The 23,528-nt window shown below is 37.5% G+C and overlaps 1 protein-coding gene across 1 annotated transcript in view; it reads right to left on the bottom strand.

Annotated features, from left to right (window-relative positions):
- The window catches only part of AK2_3 (Adenylate kinase 2, mitochondrial), a gene marked incomplete at both ends in the record, with an annotated part of 54,395 nt that extends 31,296 nt beyond the window's left edge, over positions 1–23,099 (bottom strand). The window contains 6 exons of the mRNA XM_051219536.1: positions 10,744–10,874; positions 12,616–12,747; positions 14,344–14,650; positions 17,002–17,132; positions 18,984–19,199; positions 22,949–23,099. Coding sequence (XP_051064859.1) covers positions 10,744–10,874; positions 12,616–12,747; positions 14,344–14,650; positions 17,002–17,132; positions 18,984–19,199; positions 22,949–23,099 — 1,068 coding nt within the window. The remainder of the gene's footprint in view (positions 1–10,743; positions 10,875–12,615; positions 12,748–14,343; positions 14,651–17,001; positions 17,133–18,983; positions 19,200–22,948) is intronic.
- Between the last annotated feature and the right edge of the window lie 429 nt (positions 23,100–23,528).

Here is a 23,528-nt window from a genome sequence, read left to right as displayed (position 1 = left end):
TTAATCACCGAATCGATGTTGGAGCTGATGGTTGTTAGTATAATCTTGACAAATGTTTTCATTTTACTGGTTTTCTACCACTCGTCACAGTTCGCTCAAAATTGTAATTAAATGACAGATAAATGCACAGAAAAACGCACTGGATAACAGTAGTGTAAGCAGACGAAGAAGAAATGACAACTTAATGTTAGTATCGCTGTTTTGCACTATGCCAACACGATCGCATTCAAAATCGTCTCCAGAAGATGGGTCTGTTCCTCAGTCAACTTCACTAGGTCAGCATTATGAGTTTCAGCCAGCTGTCCAATGCCCCGTGACAGAACCACCAATCCGAATTCATCCAGCTTCAATCATCTTAAGGAAAAGACCAAATCCATCAATCAGTCAATCACTCAATGAATCCGTCGATCAATCAACACGTTGATCAAACAGTCAATCGGTCGATGTGTCAATCAGTACGACAGTCAGTCAACACAACACACACATGTCATGCGAATTGGTTTTTTATACATCCTTCAAGTTTATATCGAACTTATAACATCTGGGTCGAATTCCTTAGCAATCTCTTTCGGCGTGGACTTTTCTTGTGACTCATTATTCTTCTTTGTAATTACTGATAATTTGAAGCGAATCATTTGGGAATAAATAAGTTGTGACATAGTTATGCTTCGGATGAATTCATATCCAATGTTGTTTTTCCTCATAATGCAGCTACTTCGTGTGACGCTTTCTCGTATGCTTGCATATAAACAACGCATGACTGAAGGAAATAATTCAAATAGCGGAGGCTGGTACGTGTGATCTCGACAAGATGCGCTGCACTAGACGAGGAGCTACTGCACACAGTAAAAATAGACTCAAGGTTACACAGACACAAATAGCGATGGTTTAAGACAGATGTAATCAGCACAGAAAAAGCATCAAAGAAATAATAGTTACGAGAAAAGTAGAAGCATGGTGAAACGATGAACGAACGAAGGGGAAGAATACAATAAAACATAACACATGATAATAGTCCATAAACTAATGCTGGACGTTACCATTCCTTTAGAATTCGGTGCATATGACAGTCAGTAGGTCAGTTAGTTCAATGATCTGTCAGCAACTAAATAAATAAACAAATCAGTCAAACAACCAACAGACACTGCACAGTAACACATCTCGTGTGAGCGTATGTAGGAAAAGATATGCACAGCACTTGATGTTATGCAACATAATGTGAACCTACCGAAAGCAACTCCAGTAGTAGTTGATGACGGGCTGGTCATCAGCACAGTCGATCTTGCAGTCATCGTCTCCATCGACGTGGTCCTGATCGGCTGCCTCGATTCTGTCGACACACTTGTTTCTGTTTGTCCGAGACCGTCAGTCGACGTCACAGTGCTTGTTCGTGGACCTGTTGAGTTAAACGGAAAACACATGTAGTTGTATTCATCGTTCAGAAATATCTTCCTGTCAGCTTCCATACAGGACTACGGTGGTTGATATTTCGACCATCTAATTATTGTTATTCTACTAACAAGATGTTGTTTGTCCGACTCAACAGAACATCAACTCATGCACAACAACACTTCGAATTGCATAGTCTACACGATTAGTTGAGATAGAGAAGACTGAGTCTTCATTATTAGCTGTAAATTCCGGACAGAATCCAAAACTTAAAATAAGACAACTACCTTCATATAGTGACACTCAGTGACCATAGCACGCATTGCGAAAATGACAACCACAATTCAGGCAGTAGCAAATGTCATTGAAGAAGTGTGAATTCCAAGAATCTTATCTGGGTTATCCTTCAATCGATAAACTAACATGCAATAACAAACACCCATAAATACTCATCTCTCCTTAACACACCGATTCACTCTTCACAATTTAGAAAACCTGCACAAATCAATGCTACACAACATGGTCTCACACTACAGAAATGCTACACCGTACATTGTAAACAACAAACAATCGACATCATCAACATTACCCCGATGCATGTGACCTGTGAAAGAAAACTGGAGAGTCTCACACCTCCCTATCCATCAGTAAGTCAGTCGCCAACACCACGTATACGTTATCCATGGTGTATTGATCTCTCTGCTGGATGGTTCCACTACGGGTGTGCACATCCGAGATTGGGAACAGTCGGGTGATAAACAATACTGTCACTGTTCTCCTATCTCAATGGCGCCACAGTCAGTGTCTCGTCTAACTATCATCTCATCTCATCTCATCTCATCTCATCTCACATCACATCATATCATATCAAAACATGTCATTGGCAAAATGGGCAACAACAATTGACGACTTACGATATGCTGTGATGTTTCTCAAACTTGGTCCACTCTTGATATTCAGGAGTGTGCATCCACGAACCAGAGTCTCCGTGAGATCAGTCTCAGTTGGTTGTGATCCACGAGACAAATGCAACTGCACACTCGCAATTGCTCGAACAGCTTCGATTGAGACACGATTGACACCCGCGTCTGTGTGAGCTTGGCCAACACCGTCAATCCAGATCATGATCCGAATGAAGACAACACGGACACAAGTAGCACCTCGAGAGAACTCTTCACTACCCAGACGTAGTCCACTCAATAGCTGCAACGTGCAAAACAAAATCACACAGAATACACAATCAGTCGATTAGTCAGTCTCTCGATCCGTCGTTCGCTTGCTCATATATCAACACCACAACTACAATTTTCAATTAGACCGGTGTCGACCAGTGCTCATCATCGCTATCATCATTATAATGACCAAGTGCATGACCACCACTTCACAAATGGACAATCACTTACAATCACTGGCTTACTCATCCAACTAACCGACGCTCACACTACCAATGTGAACACCACACTCAATACACCAATTCATCACTACTCGCTTCAATCTCACACTCACATGACCACTAACTCATTACCTGCTCACCTACTTACTCACCACCTACTACTAACTTCTTACCTACTCACTAACTCATTGCCTTCTCACAAACGTCCGTTCTCTCTCACACACACACACACACACTTCCACGCCTACTTACTAGCTCAGTCTGTACATTACACATTCATCAATTTGATTCAAACGATGGCCCTCTCTCTCTCTCTCTCTCTCGGAGATCTTCACTCCTGTCATTTCACAGAACCATTTGTCCACTACACTGGTGTCATTCGAACAATCCACACACTGCTTCTCTGATTATTGCATACCAGTACACTAAGAACACAAAAACCATAACCAATGCACACCTACCAGGTCACAAATCGACATCGACAAATTTCTGTACATGACACTTGACTCATTCGACAGATCAGTTGACCAATTCATGGGCACTGACCGTTCTTCAATGTAGATCACAATATCCACCTCGAACACGGAGATCTCTACAAATGGAAAGGAGTGAAACATTTCATATCGATGAAAGTAATCATATTAATATTCATGTCATGAATACTACTACCACTACTACCATTATTATTATTATTATTATTATTATTATTATTGTAAATATTATGATTATTATTTTTGTTGATAGTGGTATTATTGTCATTGTTAGTAATTTTATTAGTAATATTATCATCACACTTGTCATTAGCTCTACTATCAGAGTGTTATTAGCATTTACGTCAACAACGATGATAATAGTGCAACAAACTGTACCAACACCTGCATAACGATGTTGATAATCCTGAACATGATGAAGATGATTAGGGGAAGGATTTAATCACCGAATCGATGTTGGAGCTGATGGTTGTTAGTATAATCTTGACAAATGTTTTCATTTTACTGGTTTTCTACCACTCGTCACAGTTCGCTCAAAATTGTAATTAAATGACAGATAAATGCACACAAAAACGCACTGGATAACAGTAGTGTAAGCAGACGAAGAAGAAATGACAACTTAATGTTAGTATCGCTGTTTTGCACTATGCCAACACGATCGCATTCAAAATCGTCTCCAGAAGATGGGTCTGTTCCTCAGTCAACTTCACTAGGTCAGCATTATGAGTTTCAGCCAGCTGTCCAATGCCCCGTGACAGAACCACCAATCCGAATTCATCCAGCTTCAATAATCTTAAGGAAAAGACCGAATCCAGCAATCAGTCAATCACTCAATGAATCCGTCGATCAATCAACACGTTGATCAAACAGTCAATCGGTCGATGTGTCAATCAGTACGACAGTCAGTTAACACAACACACACATGTCATGCGAATTGGTTTTTATACATCCTTCAAGTTTATATCGAACTCATGACATCTTGGTCGGATTCCTTAGCAATCACTTCCGGCGTGGACTTTTCTTGTGACTCATTATTCCACTTTGGAATTACTGATAATTTGGAGCGAATCATTTTGGAATAAATAAGTCGTGACATAGTTATGTTTCGGATGAATTCATATCCAATGTTGTTTTTCCTCATAATGCAGCTACTACGTGTGACGCTTTCTCGTATGCTTGCATATAAACAACGCATGACTGAAGGAAATAATTCAAATAGAGGAGGCTAGTACGTGTGATCTCGACAAGATGCGCTGCACTAGACGAGGAGCTACTGCACACAGTAAAAATAGACTCAAGGTTGCACAGACACAAATAGCAATGGTTTAAGACAGATGTAATCAGCACAGAAAAAGCATCAAAGAAATAATAGTCGCGAGAAAAGTAAAAGCATGTTGAAAAAATGAACGAACGAAGGGGAAAAATACAATAAAACATAACACATGATAATAGTCCATAAACTAATGCTGGAAGTTACCATTCCTTTAGAGTTCGGTGCATATGACAGTCAGTAGGTCAGTTAGTTCAATGGTCTGTCAGCAACTAAATAAATAAACAAATCAATCAAGCAACCAACAGACACTGCACAATAACACATCTCGTGTGAGTGTATGTAGGAAAAGATATGCACAGCACTTGATGTTATGCAACATAATGTGAACCTACCGAAAGCAACTCCAGTAGTAGTTGATGACGGGCTGGTCATCAGCACAGTCGATCTTGCAGTCATCGTCTCCATCGACGTGGTCCTGATCGGCTGCCTCGATTCTGTCGACACACTTGTTTCTGTTTGTCCGAGACCGTCAGTCGACGTCACAGTGCTTGTTCGTGGACCTGTTGAGTTAAACGGAAAACACATGTAGTTGTATTCATCGTTCAGAAATATCTTCTTCCTGTCAGCTTCCATACAGGACTACGGTGGTTGATATTTCGATCATCTAATTATTATTATTATTATTATTATTATTATTATTATTATTATTATTATTCTACTAACAAGATGTTGTTTGTCCGACTCAACAGAACATCAACTCATGCACAACAACACTTCGAATTGCATAGTCTACACGATTAGTTGAGATAGAGAAGACTGAGTCTTCATTATTAGCTGTAAATTCCGGACAGAATCCAAAACTTAAAATAAGACAACTACCTTTATATAGTGACACTCAGTGACCATAGCACGCATTGCGAAAATCACAACCACAATTCAGGCAGTAGCAAATGTCATTGAAGAAGTGTGAATTCGAACAATCTTATCTGGGTTATCCTTCAATCGATAAACTAACATGCAATAACAAACACCCATAAATACTCATCTCTCCTTAACACACCGATTCACTCTTCACAATTTAGAAAACCTGCACAAATCAATGCTACACAACACGGTCTCACACTACAGAAATGCTACACCGTACATTGTAAACAACAAACAATCGACATCATCAACATTACCACGATGCATGTGACCTGTGAAAGAAAACTGGAGAGTCTCACACCTCCCTATCCATCAGTAAGTCAGTCGCCAACACCACGTATACGTTATCCATGGTGTATTGATCTCTCTGCTGGATGCTTCCACTACGAGTGTGCACATCCAATATTGGGAACAATCGGCTGATAAACAATACTGTCACTGTTCTCCTATCTCAATGGCGCCACACTCAGTGTCTCGCATAACTATCATCTCATCTCATCTCACACCACATCACATCTCACACCACATCACATCATATCACAACATATCATTGGCAAAATGGGCAACAACAATTGACGACTTACGATATGCTGTGATGTTTCTCAAACTTGGTCCACTCTTGATATTCAGGAGTGTGCATCCACGAACCAGAGTCTCCGTGAGATCAGTCTCAGTTGGTTGTGATCCACGAGACAAATGCAACTGCACACTCGCAATTGCTCGAACAGCTTCGATTGAGACACGATTGACACCCGCGTCTGTGTGAGCTTGGCCAACACCGTCAATCCAGATCATGATCCGAATGAAGACAACACGGACACAAGTAGCACCTCGAGAGAACTCTTCACTACCCAGACGTAGTCCACTCAATAGCTGCAACGTGCAAAACAAAATCACACAGAATACACAATCAGTCGATTAGTCAGTCTCTCGATCCGTCGTTCGCTTGCTCATATATCAACACCACAACTACAATTTTCAATTAGACCGGTGTCGACCAGTGCTCATCATCGCTATCATCATTATAATGACCAAGTGCATGACCACCACTTCACAAATGGACAATCACTTACAATCACTGGCTTACTCATCCAACTAACCGACGCTCACACTACCAATGTGAACACCACACTCAATACACCAATTCATCACTACTCGCTTCAATCTCACACTCACATGACCACTAACTCATTACCTGCTCACCTACTTACTCACCACCTACTACTAACTTCTTACCTACTCACTAACTCATTGCCTTCTCACAAACGTCCGTTCTCTCTCACACACACACACACACACTTCCACGCCTACTTACTAGCTCAGTCTGTACATTACACATTCATCAATTTGATTCAAACGATGGCCCTCTCTCTCTCTCTCTCTCGGAGATCTTCACTCCTGTCATTTCACAGAACCATTTGTCCACTACACTGGTGTCATTCGAACAATCCACACACTGCTTCTCTGATTATTGCATACCAGTACACTAAGAACACAATAACCATAACCAATGCACACCTACCAGGTCACAAATCGACATCGACAAATTTCTGTACATGACACTTGACTCATTCGACAGATCAGTTGACCAATTCATGGGCACTGACCGTTCTTCAATGTAGATCACAATATCCACCTCGAACACGGAGATCTCTACAAATGGAAAGGAGTGAAACATTTCATATCGATGAAAGTAATCATATTAATATTCATGTCATGAATACTACTACTATCACTACTACCATTATTAATATTATTATAATAATCATTATTATTATTGTAAATATTATGATTATTATTTTTGTTAGTAGTGGTATTATTGTCATTGTTAGTAATTTTATTAGTAATATTATCATCACACTTGTCATTAGCTCTACTATCAGAGTGTTATTAGCATTTACGTCAACAACGATGATAATAGTGCAACAAACTGTACCAACACCTGCATAACGATGTTGATAATCCTGAACATGATGAAGATGATTAGGGAAGGATTTAATCACCGAATCGATGTTGGAGCTGATGGTTGTTAGTATAATCTTGACAAATGTTTTCATTTTACTGGTTTTCTACCACTCGTCACAGTTCGCTCAAAATTGTAATTAAATGACAGATAAATGCACACAAAAACGCACTGGATAACAGTAGTGTAAGCAGACGAAGAAGAAATGACAACTTAATGTTAGTATCGCTGTTTTGCACTATACCAACACGATCGCATTCAAAATCGTCTTCAGAAGATGGGACTGTTCCTCAGTCAACTTCACTACGTCAGCATTATGAGTTTCAGCCAGCTGTCCAATGCCCCGTGACAGAACCACCAATCCGAATTCATCCAGCTTCAATAATCTTAAGGAAAAGACCGAATCCAGCAATCAGTCAATCACTCAATGAATCCGTCGATCAATCAACACGTTGATCAAACAGTCAATCGGTCGATGTGTCAATCAGTACGACAGTCAGTCAACACAACACACACATGTCATGCGAATTGGTTTTTTATACATCCTTCAAGTTTATATCGAACTCATGACATCTTGGTCGGATTCCTTAGCAATCACTTCCGGCGTGGACTTTTCTTGTGACTCATTATTCTTCTTTGTAATTACTGATAATTTGAAGCGAATCATTTGGGAATAAATAAGTTGTGACATAGTTATGCTTCGGATGAATTCATATCCAATGTTGTTTTTCCTCATAATGCAGCTACTACGTGTGACGCTTTCTCGTATGCTTGCATATAAACAACGCATGACTGAAGGAAATAATTCAAATAGAGGAGGCTAGTACGTGTGATCTCGACAAGATGCGCTGCACTAGACGAGGAGCTACTGCACACAGTAAAAATAGACTCAAGGTTGCACAGACACAAATAGCAATGGTTTAAGACAGATGTAATCAGCACAGAAAAAGCATCAAAGAAATAATAGTCGCGAGAAAAGTAAAAGCATGTTGAAAAAATGAACGAACGAAGGGGAAAATACAATAAAACATAACACATGATAATAGTCCTTAAACTAGTGCTGGAAGTTACCATTCCTTCAGAGTTTGGCGCATATGACAGTCAGTAGGTCAGTTAGTTCAATGGTCTGTCAGCAACTAAATAAATAAACAAATCAATCAAGCAACCAACAGACACTGCACAATAACACATCTCGTGTGAGTGTATGTAGGAAAAGATATGCACAGCACTTGATGTTATGCAACATAATGTGAACCTACCGAAAGCAACTCCAGTAGTAGTTGATGACGGGCTGGTCATCAGCACAGTCGATCTTGTAGTCATCGTCTCCGTCGATGTGGTCCTGATCGGCTGCCTCGATCCTGTCGACACACTTGTTTCTGTTTGTCCGAGACCGTCAGTCGACGTCACAGTGCTTGTTCGTGGACCTGTTGAGTTAAACGGAAAACACATGTAGTTGTATTCATCGTTCAGAAATATCTTCTTCCTGTCAGCTTCCATACAGGACTACGGTGGTTGATATTTCGATCATCTAATTATTATTATTATTATTATTATTATTATTATTATTATTATTATTATTATTATTATTCTACTAACAAGATGTTGTTTGTCCGACTCAACAGAACATCAACTCATGCACAACAACACTTCGAATTGCATAGTCTACACGATTAGTTGAGATAGAGAAGACTGAGTCTTCATTATTAGCTGTAAATTCCGGACAGAATCCAAAACTTAAAATAAGACAACTACCTTCATATAGTGACACTCAGTGACCATAGCACGCATTGCGAAAATGACAACCACAATTCAGGCAGTAGCAAATGTCATTGAAGAAGTGTGAATTCGAACAATCTTATCTGGGTTATCCTTCAATCGATAAACTGACATGCAATAACAAACACCCATACATACTCATCTCTCCTTAACACACCGATTCACTCTTCACAATTTAGAAAACCTGCACAAATCAATGCTACACAACACGGTCTCACACTACAGAAATGCTACACCGTACATTGTAAACAACAAACAATCGACATCATCAACATTACCACGATGCATGTGACCTGTGAAAGAAAACTGGAGAGTCTCACACCTCCCTATCCATCAGTAAGTCAGTCGCCAACACCACGTATACGTTATCCATGGTGTATTGATCTCTCTGCTGGATGCTTCCACTACGAGTGTGCACATCCAATATTGGGAACAATCGGCTGATAAACAATACTGTCACTGTTCTCCTATCTCAATGGCGCCACACTCAGTGTCTCGCCTAACTATCATCTCATCTCATCTCATCTCATCTCATCTCACATCACATCATATCATATCAAAACATGTCATTGGCAAAATGGGCAACAACAATTGACGACTTACGATATGCTGTGATGTTTCTCAAACTTGGTCCACTCTTGATATTCAGGAGTGTGCATCCACGAACCAGAGTCTCCGTGAGATCAGTCTCAGTTGGTTGTGATCCACGAGACAAATGCAACTGCACACTCACAATTGCTCGAACAGCTTCGATTGAGACACGATTGACACCCGCGTCTGTGTGAGCTTGGCCAACACCGTCAATCCAGATCATGATCCGAATGAAGACAACACGGACACAAGTAGCACCTCGAGAGAACTCTTCACTACCCAGACGTAGTCCACTCAATAGCTGCAACGTGCAAAACAAAATCACACAGAATACACAATCAGTCGATTAGTCAGTCTCTCGATCCGTCGTTCGCTTGCTCATATATCAACACCACAACTACAATTTTCAATTAGACCGGTGTCGACCAGTGCTCATCATCGCTATCATCATTATAATGACCAAGTGCATGACCACCACTTCACAAATGGACAATCACTTACAATCACTGGCTTACTCATCCAACTAACCGACGCTCACACTACCAATGTGAACACCACACTCAATACACCAATTCATCACTACTCGCTTCAATCTCACACTCACATGACCACTAACTCATTACCTGCTCACCTACTTACTCACCACCTACTACTAACTTCTTACCTACTCACTAACTCATTGCCTTCTCACAAACGTCCGTTCTCTCTCACACACACACACACACTTCCACGCCTACTTACTAGCTCAGTCTGTACATTACACATTCATCAATTTAATTCAAACTATGCCCCCTCTCTCTCTTGGAGATTTCCACTCCGTCATTTCACAGAATGATTTGTCCACTACAATGGTGTCATTCGAACAATTCACACACTGCTTCTCTGATTATTGCATACCAGTACACTAAGAACACAATAACCATAACCAATGCACACCTACCAGGTCACAAATCGACATCGACAAATTTCTGTACATGACACTTGACTCATTCGACAGATCAGTTGACCAATTCATGGGCACTGACCGTTCTTCAATGTAGATCACAATATCCACCTCGAACACGGAGATCTCTACAAATGGAAAGGAGTGAAACATTTCATATCGATGAAAGTAATCATATTAATATTCATGTCATGAATACTACTACTATCACTACTACCATTATTAATATTATTATAATAATCATTATTATTATTGTAAATATTATGATTATTATTTTTGTTAGTAGTGGTATTATTGTCATTGTTAGTAATTTTATTAGTAATATTATCATCACACTTGTCATTAGCTCTACTATCAGAGTGTTATTAGCATTTACGTCAACAACGATGATAATAGTGCAACAAACTGTACCAACACCTGCATAACGATGTTGATAATCCTGAACATGATGAAGACGATTAGGGGGAAGGATTTAATCACCGAATCGATGTTGGAGCTGATGGTTGTTAGTATAATCTTGACAAATGTTTTCATTTTACTGGTTTTCTACCACTCGTCACAGTTCGCTCAAAATTGTAATTAAATGACAGATAAATGCACAGAAAAACGCACTGGATAACAGTAGTGTAAGCAGACGAAGAAGAAATGACAACTTAATGTTAGTATCGCTGTTTTGCACTATACCAACACGATCGCATTCAAAATCGTCTTCAGAAGATGGGACTGTTCCTCAGTCAACTTCACTACGTCAGCATTATGAGTTTCAGCCAGCTGTCCAATGCCCCGTGACAGAACCACCAATCCGAATTCATCCAGCTTCAATCATCTTAAGGAAAAGACCAAATCCATCAATCAGTCAATCACTCAATGATTCCTCCGTGCTAGCTGGAGATGGTTCTGTTCCTTAGGCAAATTCACTACTTCAGTATTTTCTGTTAGATCATTTATATGTATATGTATATAGTGACTATATCAATTGCGTTTATGAATTTTGAATTTGTATCAGTAATTCAATGCTTGATCCGAAGCATGTTGAATGTAATTAATTCAAGTATATGTGGTATGTAAGTTAATAATGCCCATACACTTACATAAACATAGTCAGGTTTGAATGGTGAATAATTAACAAGTTGAAAATGTAGCTTGTTGAGAATGGATAGGTTGTTTTGTCCTGAAGTTAGAATAAGCTATGTGAGCTCGACATATAACCAGCCACTACATAGTACGTGTCATTACGAAGGTTTGACTTGATAATCTCAAAAAAGTGAGCATGAGGTAATTGGTTTTTATTAAAAAATAATATATTTTTAATATCTCAATCAGTAGAAAAATCAAATTTTTAAATTTTCTGACATTTCGTGACTCAGTGTAAGCCACCTCTTCAGAGAATAAATAAAAAAATTAACCCAAATTTAAATAATGCCTTCTATAGATAGATACATTCATTATATTTAGTCTTATAAGTGGAAATTTTTCTTTCATTTCACAATAAATGAATTGGTCTATTCTATTAAATTACGTCCACAGTTATTTTGTGTATTATTACAGTTTACAAGAAATCTTGGTATGTCATGATATTAGCTAGCTCATTTGTTCATCTTCTATCAATTGTCTCTTACATACTTTATCGTTCCGTCATTCCAGCTGTTATTACAATTACTTTCTGTTTGTAATTCTATTCCCCTCGATCTTCTCAACCATCTACTGCCAGGAATTGCACTTCTGATTCGTGTGACATACTATTTATTTCTGCTAACATAAGTAGTATACATCAAACTATTATAATTTATGAACAAATTTATTACTTAATTATTAAAAAATAAACTCAAACTTATTCATAGATTATTTTTTGTTGTTGTCATAATCTACCTTCTAAATTGTCTAATGTGGTATCAGTTGTTGATTTTATCATAGGTGACGTAGTTGTTTGATTGATTTTCATCTTTTCTGTAATAGTCATTATTGGTAATGTTGGAATGGTTTTAAGATCAGTTGATATACCTTAAATATAAATTGAATTGTATAATCTAATTAGTAAAACAAAAACCGAATCCATCTGTATAAAAGTGAACAATTTCTCATTTCTACTTGAAGTAATCCACAGTAAATATATCAAGAAAGAATTACTTTAGATAAGAAATGTATTGGAAATATATACTATTCAGTTAGGTTACTTGGATAGATTGAATTGTGGTTAGTAACATACAATCTATCATGTTACAACTTTAAGTCCAGCTAGTTATCACCTGATTTACTCACCAAACGAAATACGACTTATTCAATCTTATCACTGTGCCAAACCAATTACGTTCGAACAGTATGAGCAGCCTAGCGTCTTACTGGTCCTTTTTGCGTCTAGACCGTCCAGTTGAATCCAGAACGCCAACAGCTTTCACTATGCAAATAATTTATTTCAAACATACTTAGTTTATATACCAGCCAAACGGACTGCATCACACCATAAAGTAGGAAATAACAAGAAGCTGTGAACGTTGGAGACATTAATTAGTGAACTGAACATAACTTAAGAACAATCAGTCGTGCAATAATAATTCATAGGTCAAAATGAAGCTTATAATAAGAGGAATATAAATATACAAAATCCAGTTACTCAACAATAATACAAATGGAATATATATATATATATATATATCATATTAGTCTACTAATAGTTCTGTGAATTTACCCGTAGTTTAATCATCCCTAGGATCCAACATACCAGTGTATTAAAAAATTCACTACAACTATTACACTTAAGTTACTATAGATAGTTTGTTTGGATTGGCGAATATTATTGTTTACATCATGGACAAGTCTTAAACGAACACTGGAAATCAGGAAGCGATGAACAAGCTTCTTGTCATAGTATAGAATTTCGTTTTCAACAATGTTTATATAAAATATCATCAAGAATCAAACTTGATACTCTATGATCTCACGATGAGTATTTAACCTTGTTTCATATCTGAGTTGGCATCTAAAATCTTACATATTTAGCCTCAATCAATTCTAGATATCATGCAATCATTTTTTAATGCCTAAGGTGACTAACTGCTTCATAACGAACATGGCACTTGATGTGATTAATTTTTGCTTTGGGAGAATAGAAGTGCGCACATTATGTAAACTATCATAGTGAAATGACTATCTACTGCATTTGCCAAACTTTATTTACATTCATAATATGACCTTTGTAATACCATTCCACCAAGATTTAGTGATATGCCTGCTGCAAACTATATGAATCTTACTAAAACTATTTAAGTATTCACAATTGATTGATCATGGCGTAGTGATAAAGATTTCACATATTTCAAGGCGTTCTTAGTGCAGATCGAATCCTATCGACCAAGTTTCAATGTGGCAACTAGTCAATTGTGAATATATCTCAGTCGTAACGTCTTGGACTGTGAAGCTTATTGAGACAGGATCGAATGTGTCATGGAGCTGACGAGTGTCAAATAGCACAAAACCCGAGTCCAGGGTTTCCTGTTGACTACCTCCAACCACCATCTTACTAGTCAACTGTACTCATTAATAAAATCATATTCAAACATTAAACTGTAATTCATGAAATTGTATAAATTAAAATCTTACTTGAAAATTGTACATCAATTAAAATGAATTGTGATATGATTGTTAAGTGCTTCCATCCTTCATTTAAAATCTCTGTCATCCTATTGTCTATAATTGGTAATGGTAGTAGTAATTTCGTTTCTAATGTAATTGTCACTGAGATCTGACTACTAATATTAGAGGTTACGGTGGAATTTCGAAGATTAGTGGTATTATTATTATTATCATGCATACTTTGCATTGTTACAGGAATTTTAGTGAATTTAATGTTAAGAATCTTGAGAGATAAAGTAAATTGTAAATCTAATATTTCCATTACATTGTTGATCTATAACGTAACAAACAAAAGAAAAAAAGAAAGAAATTATCAGAATATGTGCTTTGTGGAGATTGCAGTAATTGAACAGTCAAAGTGATTAGTCGATTAAAGCTAGATGACCATGGAAAACATTTAAGAACTGGACACGGTTCGAATCCTGTGGGCAAGATCATGGTTGCACAATGCTGAGGAGCCGCATACCAGGACGAAACGGCCATCCAGTGCTTCTAGGTTTTCAGTAGTGATCTAGATTTAATCAACTTATGAATTCAACTATGAAAGAAATTACTTTGATTTAATTCATATTCAAACTGTGTTTGAATAGACTTCGGTAGCAGGACAATAACCTCATAATAGAAACATAAAAATAGAAATTGATTAAGGATAAGTCTTATCATCAAAAATTAGGAATTGTAATCCCTTACACGTATGTTTAGTTTATTGATCATACTTCCCATTAAGACACAATTATTCACCGTCCTAAATTTGGATAATATAACAAAAAGACGAAGTTTACCAGGTCTATGCTTGACGTATATCAGCACAATACAAATAATCTAGTTATACATATATACTTGTCAAGATAATCTTAGATGCAAAATTACAGGTCAACTATACAACATAGGTTAGAAGAAACAAAGTGATTCACATAACAAAGTGATTTCGAATACATAAGGGTGATTTGAAATTTCGTTTAGTCGAGGCATCAATAAACCACATATGCAACACTAGGATGGTTGATCTGATATAAACCACCCATGGACCACTGTAACTGTTTATAAATGATCTAAGAAACTTGTCTCTCCTATGTTTTTATTTGACCATTGGAATTCATTTGTTTCTGTAACCACTTCGATATGAATTCAGTCACTATTAATTTGAGATCACGATTATTTGTCTCCTGTAAGTATATATGCACATACATATTAACTGATAAACAAAGTGGGATTTAATACACTTGTTTACATGATGTTTAGGATTTTGTTGGAACCCTGATCCACAATTTTCGATGAGGATGAGTTGGTCTGAGTTAAAACGCCTATTAATCTCTAGTTTAATTCTTCATTTAAAAACATGACCACTTCAATCACCTCTAAATAGTAGGATAATCTGGCCCCCTTTAGTTTAATCCCAAAATGTAATAAGTGTCATCATACTGTGGCATATCTATCGGCTGATGTTGTGAACAGGAAACAAGAAGCCCTGACAAACTACTAAAGCTGTTTATCGGGACGTTATTTCATTTTATTTAAAGCTTGTAAAACACTGACATTTATTTTTGTCCCTATTTTATTCTATAGGACATGAGCTTTCGTTCGATTTGTCATTCATTGCCATACCCCTTTTGTTCCGAGGCTATTGTAATTTAAACATAGTATTTTGCACTTTATTTTCTACCCTAATTCCCAGTTTCGGACATAATTGTATTTTTCCAAATTATTGTACGTTGTGGTCAGGTAAATCACCTATTTATTCATGTACCTTTTTGCACTAATCTGAATTCTGGGATTTCACAGGGAATCAGTATATCGTAATAGTGTTCCAACTGTCTTGTCGTCTCTCATTTGCGTGCTTGCCAGTCAATCAGGTGCTAGAATAGTTCTCTTCTCTCTACCCCACCTCGAACTCACGTATACTAGCCTCGAGGTTAAACCGATCGGCTTATTGCGTCAAGGTCTTCATCTAGAGTAGACAGATCAAGGTCATAATAGCTGATAAGTATCATTATCCTTGTTATCTCTCGTCTCCTAATTTCTATAGTTAACCTATTATTTTGCATCTGAGTGTCTCAGCAAATCTGTATATAAATATGATCAAATTATTCATAGTGTATTGAGCTAATATACATCAGGTATAGTTATGGTAAACTTCATCTTCTCATTGATTTATTCAAATGATCTCAATATTTTGTATATAACCAACGGCACTTCGTCCATCCACTAACCCAATATATATATATCATAATTGTAAGGATGAGACCTGTATATTAGGATTTTTCATTTGTTGCTTATATGAAATAATGGAAATTCGATATATGAGACATCTCTCAATGATTTGTCCAGATTTTAATCAATGTTCTCTTTTTCAATTATTACCAGTTTAATAATAAAAGAAAGCGATTTTATGGTTGAATTCATGAGTCAATTGAAGCTAGACCACCATGGAAGACCTGGAAGCACTGGATGGCAGTTTCGACCTAGTATAGGCCCTATAGTACTTCGAAGTGCTACAAACTACGACGAAACAACTGTCCAGTGCTTCCAGGTATTCAATAATGATGATCTAACATCAATCTTTTACAGATCTATTGTAAATATCACAAAAATACATCAATTATATCCTATAAGAAATTAACATACTTGATTTTGTATATCTAATGAAAAATTTTGATAAATTTCACTTGAATTATCAATTAAATCATCTAACCATTCCATTGGTTGAAATGATTTTGAAAAATAAATTATTCCACTGATTCGACATAGAATTGGATCTGTAAATTCAAGTGAAGTATTTTATAATCAAATAGAAATAAACAGGTCAGTTTGATTATATTCAATATAATGGTAGATAAACATTCATGTTTGAGTGAGATTAGAATTTATGGATGTTAGGTCCCGATAAACATAATGAATGGTAACTTTGGGATCCTTTCATGGACCAATACTAAACGTATATTTTTATCGTATAATTGTTAAATAACTCAACTATTCATATACCTCTTATTATAAGCTTTATTTTGACCTGTGAACCATTATTATACGTTTTACCATACTTGAATTATGCCCTGTCTATTATTAGTCATTGCCACATTCACAGCTGGATTTGGCCAAATGTTGTGCAAATGTTATTTTCTATCTTATGGTTCGTTGTGGTCTGTTTGATTGGTATATAACCTGAATATGTTTGAAATATAAGGAGTCATAAAGCAGAGGTTGAGACTGGTGTTCTTGACTAAACTGGCTGGGCAAGGCGGGAAGCAGGACCAATTAGGACTCTAGGCTGCTCGCAAGTGTTTTACGAGTCATTGGTCCGATCGATAATTCTCTGCTTCTGATTGGCGGCTTTGAGCTGTAACAACGGAGGACCTTTGTGTGATTTTGAAATGACGTTGACAATCTCAATCTACTTACTAGGACTAAATCAGGGTTCTAAAGCAGTTTCAAGATTAAGGATTATGATTAATAGTTGAGGGTTATGGTTAAGTGTTAGATTTAGGGTTGCTTTCATTGACTAGACCAGTAATATTGAGGGATATAGTTCTTTGTAATTCCCAAAATGCCCCACTTATTATGCAAATTATGTTAAATGTTTAAGCTATTCATTAAGCTTCAGTATTGTTTGATAAATATTTATTGACCTTATCCTTCATACTTTTGAATCGTTGATCACGAACATATACAAATATATCTTATGAACCTTCAATGTTACTCATGATTGATTCATATCCTAAATTATGTTGAGACTACTCTATATAAATGTGCGCATACACTGAATACCTTTCAGGCATCTTGAGTTATGAAATAGAATTAGGATGGTGGTTGGAGGTAGTCAACAGGAAACCTTGGATATAGGTTTCGTGCTACTTGGCACTCGTCAGAAAGGTGTACCTGTAATCTTGAGGGAACTGATGCTCCCTGTCACCCAGCTACACAGTTACCACTGATCTATCCGGGCCGCGACTGACCTCCTTTAGGACTGAGATGTATTATCAATTGATTGATCACTGAGTGATGTACAGTCACCAAGGCTGGTGGCCACATTGCAACTTGGTCGATAGGATTCGATCAGCACTAAGAAGGACCTGGCATACATGACATTGATCGCCACCCAGTGATCAATCAATTGGAAACAGAATTAATTGTTTTCATGAATCAGAATAGAGATAAATAATCGTATTAAATTGTTCACGTCGTTCACATCGTGTAGATTATCATATTGTTCATATTTGGATTGAATTTTAATCAATAAACAGGATAATCTAAATCATGACAGGTGAAATCAAAATTCATAGTCAATATACAAGTAACCGGTTTTATGAACTCATTAGTGAACTGGATAGCATGTAATGTTTTTAATGAGAAAGCTACTAGGTACAAATCTTGCAGTAATTAACAAATCGAATACAGGTATATCCAGTTGATAAGAACAAATAACATGAAATATATATCTAAAATATAATTACTAGCCATATCGCATATTTCCTCTATTTTCAAATATTCTTGTTGAAATGAGTTAGAATAAACAATGGCAAAAGTTTCATTTAAAGAATACTTGATGAAATTTAATTTCTTAGGTAATCATGATAATATTACTAATCCTATCCTATGATGTATCAACTTACAATCAATTTGTGGTTTTGAAGTAGTTGTAGAGTGTATTCGTGTAAATTGATCATCAGTTCGATTATGAACTACTGGAATTGTTGAAGCAGGCAAAGTTATTTTAGATTGTGTGGTTATTTCTTTATATTCAGATGAAGTAGATCTTTGTGTAGTCAGTGTTGTTGAACTAGAGGTTTCTGTAATGAAAGAATTATATATATTATTAGACGAAGAATCTATTTTTCAATAAAACTAAAGATATTTCTGTTGGGGACGTTAGATCCTCAGAAATCACTTAAGAAACCATCTAATTTTGTAATTTATTTACAACATTTGAATTTCTTTGTTTTCGCGCCAAAGGCGCTCTTGTCAGCTTCATGTCGTATTACCCACTGGGAAATATCTTCAATGCTATTGGTCCGTTGCGTCTTTTAGTATGCTACTTGGTAACTCTCCTCAAGGACAGTTTTGCACTGTATATATACGTTTTGAAATGTGTTTGTTGTGATCGTTCATTTCTGGCTCTTTACAGGATATAATTCCCCATTCCAAGCTTGGACGTCTCTGTCTAGTTAGCGGGGCTGGGACGCATCAATAGCTAGCTTACTGATCTTTGGTCAACGAGTCATAAGCTCGTTCGCCAAGTAAGTGGACTAGTGATAGCTTCAAACCTAGTAATTTCTCTCAAAGGGTATTACATGATGAATTGTTATATCATGGTTCGTTATTTATGATTGGTACATATATGATTTACATGAGCGTGCATCCATAAAAAGTTACATATTCACATGACATCATAAATAATACATCTATGAAATTTTATGTGGTCGCATTCACATGGCCACTGTAAACTGATGTTAATTTAAATATATGTCATTAATGGGCAGGATTGCATGTGAATGATGTTAATTCAACAGAGATAGAAAGTAGATTTGTCGGATATTAAGTAAGTTATCAGTTCAAATTAAAATGACAGAAAACTTAATCACACAATCATAACCAATATCAAATACCCGAATTTAAAAAAACCAAACACATTTTGTAGGTTACAAAGACACTAACGGCGAACAAGTAAACCAACAAGAAAAAAACAATTGATCAAACGTAAATGATCATAAATGAATAAAGATGGATGAGATTGTCGCATAAGTCTAAAAGATAAAACAAAAAAACTCGTGTGAGCGTATGTAGGAAAAGATATGCACAGCACTTGATGTTATGCAACATAATGTGAACCTACCGAAAGCAACTCCAGTAGTAGTTGATGACGGGCTGGTCATCAGCACAGTCGATCTTGTAGTCATCGTCTCCATCGACGTGGTCCTGATCGGCTGCCTCGATCCTGTCGACACACTTGTTTCCGTTTGTCCGAGACCGTCAGTCGACGTCACAGTGCTTGTTCGTGGACCTGTTGAGTTAAACGAAAAACACATGTAGTTGTATTCATCGTTCAGAAATATCTTCCTGTCAGCTTCCATACAGGACTACGGTGGTTGATATTTCGACCATCTAATTATTATTATTATTATTATTATTATTATTAGTATTAGTATTATTATTCTACTAACAAGATGTTGTTTGTCCGACTCAACAGAACATCAACTCATGCACAACAACACTTCGAATTGCATAGTCTACACGTTTACTTAAGATAGAGAAAACTGAGTCTTCATTGCTGCTCTAAATTCCGGACAGAAGCCAAAACTTAAAATAAGACAACTACCTTTATATAGTGACACTCAGTGATCATAGCACGCATTGCGAAAATCACAACCACAATTCAGGCAGTAGCAAATGTCATTGAAGAAGTGTGAATTCGAACAATCTTATCTGGGTTATCCTTCAATCGATAAACTGACATGCAATAACAAACACCCATACATACTCATCTCTCCTTAACACACCGATTCATTCTTCACAATTTAGAAAACCTGCACAAATCAATGCTACTCAACACGGTCTCACACTACAGAAATGCTACACCGTACATTGTAAACAACAAACAATCGACATCATCAACATTACCACGATGCATGTGACCTGTGAAAGAAAACTGGAGAGTCTCACACCTCCCTATCCATCAGTAAGTCAGTCGCCAACACCACGTATACGTTATCCATGGTGTATTGATCTCTTTGCTGGATGCTTCCACTACGAGTGTGCACATCCAACATTGGGAACAATCGGCTGATAAACAATACTGTCACTGTTCTCCTATCTCAATGGCGCCACACTCAGTGTCTCGCATAACTATCATCTCATCTCATCTCATCTCATCTCATCTCACATCACATCATATCATATCAAAACATGTCATTGGCAAAATGGGCAACAACAATTGACGACTTACGATATGCTGTGATGTTTCTCAAACTTGGTCCACTCTTGATATTCAGGAGTGTGCATCCACGAACCAGAGTCTCCGTGAGATCAGTCTCAGTTGGTTGTGATCCACGAGACAAATGCAACTGCACACTCGCAATTGCTCGAACAGCTTCGATTGAGACACGATTGACACCCGCGTCTGTGTGAGCTTGGCCAACACCGTCAATCCAGATCATGATCCGAATGAAGACAACACGGACACAAGTAGCACCTCGAGAGAACTCTTCACTACCCAGACGTAGTCCGCTCAATAGCTGCAACGTGCAAAACAAAATCACACAGAATACACAATCAGTCGATTAGTCAGTCTCTCGATCCGTCGTTCGCTTGCTCATATATCAACACCACAACTACAATTTTCAATTAGACCGGTGTCGACCAGTGCTCATCATCGCTATCATCATTATAATGACCAAGTGCATGACCACCACTTCACAAATGGACAATCACTTACAATCACTGGCTTACTCATCCAACTAACCGACGCTCACACTACCAATGTGAACACCACTCAATACACCAATTCATCACTACTCGCTTCAATCTCACACTCACATGACCACTAACTCATTACCTGCTCACCTACTTACTCACCACCTACTAATAACTTCTTACCTACTCACTAACTCATTGCCTTCTCACAAACGTCCGTTCTCACACACACACACACACACACACACTTCCACGCCTACTTACTAGCTCAGTCTGTACATTACACATTCATCAATTTGATTCAAACGATGCCCCTCTCTCTCTCTCTCTCTCGGAGATCTTCACTCCTGTCATTTCACAGAACCATTTGTCCACTACACTGGTGTCATTCGAACAATCCACACACTGCTTCTCTGATTATTGCATACCAGTACACTAAGAACACAAAACCATAACCAATGCACACCTACCAGGTCACAAATCGACATCGACAAATTTCTGTACATGACACTTGACTCATTCGACAGATCAGTTGACCAATTCATGGGCACTGACCGTTCTCCAATATAGATCACAATATCTACCTCGAACACGAAGATCTCTACAAGGAAAAGTTAATGAGAAAAGTCTTAAATACCATAGCATGTAATTGGTAATGATAATAATAGTTTCATTGCAAGTTCCTGTTATTTTGAAGGCCCGCTCGCGGTGATGTTCTGAGTAGGAATCGATGTTGTCACTGATTGTTACTGGTTGGTGTCTTCACGACTAACTTCCGTTTGATTCACTTTTCATCATTCTGCGGAAGATGTTATTAATGCTTACAAATAGACGAAACGATAAGTGCACACAAGAACGCACGGAATGACATTAATGAACTGAATTGTAAGAGTGACTGCGATCTAGTCGAACACCGCGAAATGAAAACACAATGGTCGTCAGTTGTCATTACGCCGTTCAGATACTGTCACCAAATCTAATATAATCACGATGTGGGTCTGTGCCTCAATCGATGCACTCACTCAAGCAGTCGGTCAGTCGATCGTTCAACCAATCAGTTTATCAATCAACTGAACACTGAGCACAGCACAAACTCAAATCTCATGTGACCATGTATGGAAATAGATGCGAACAACACGTGACTTCTGACGAAACAATATGGACCTACCGAAATCGTCTGATGTAGTAGTTGATGATGGGCTCGTCGTCTTCACTGTTGATGTCGACTTCACCGTCTCCGTTGTCCTAATCGGTTGTGCGAATTCTGTTGAGACACTACTTCTGTCTGTCTGTTGAAGGCTGCTAGTCGAAGCTGACATGCTTGTCGGTGAACCTGTTCAATTAAGTATGAAAACACACATATTTATAATATTTGTATTTGTCGTTCATTCACTCGTCGCAACCGAGAACACCTTCACAAATCAATGCTACACAACACCTAATACTTATATCAGATATAAAAGTTGTTTTAATTTTCAGTCTTTAGTTGCGGTATTTTGTCAGTAAAATATAAGTATTTCTCCTCAAATGCTCTCGCACACAACACACGTTATCAGCAAGTGTGATAACTATAGGGGCATCACACTTCTCTCTATACCGGGACTAGTCTTCAACAGAGTATTGTTAAACAGGATGAAGGGCTGCGTAGACGCCCAACTTCGAGAAAAACAGGCAGAATTCCGTAAGGATAGATCGTGTACAGACCAAATCGCAACTCTACGGATCATTGTGGAACAGTGAATTGAATG

This window comes from Schistosoma haematobium, chromosome 5 (assembly GCF_000699445.3).
Source record: "Schistosoma haematobium chromosome 5, whole genome shotgun sequence".
NCBI lineage: Eukaryota > Metazoa > Platyhelminthes > Trematoda > Strigeidida > Schistosomatidae > Schistosoma > Schistosoma haematobium.
Note: the sequence above shows the minus strand (reverse complement) of the source record. Positions and strands in the feature narration are given on the sequence as shown.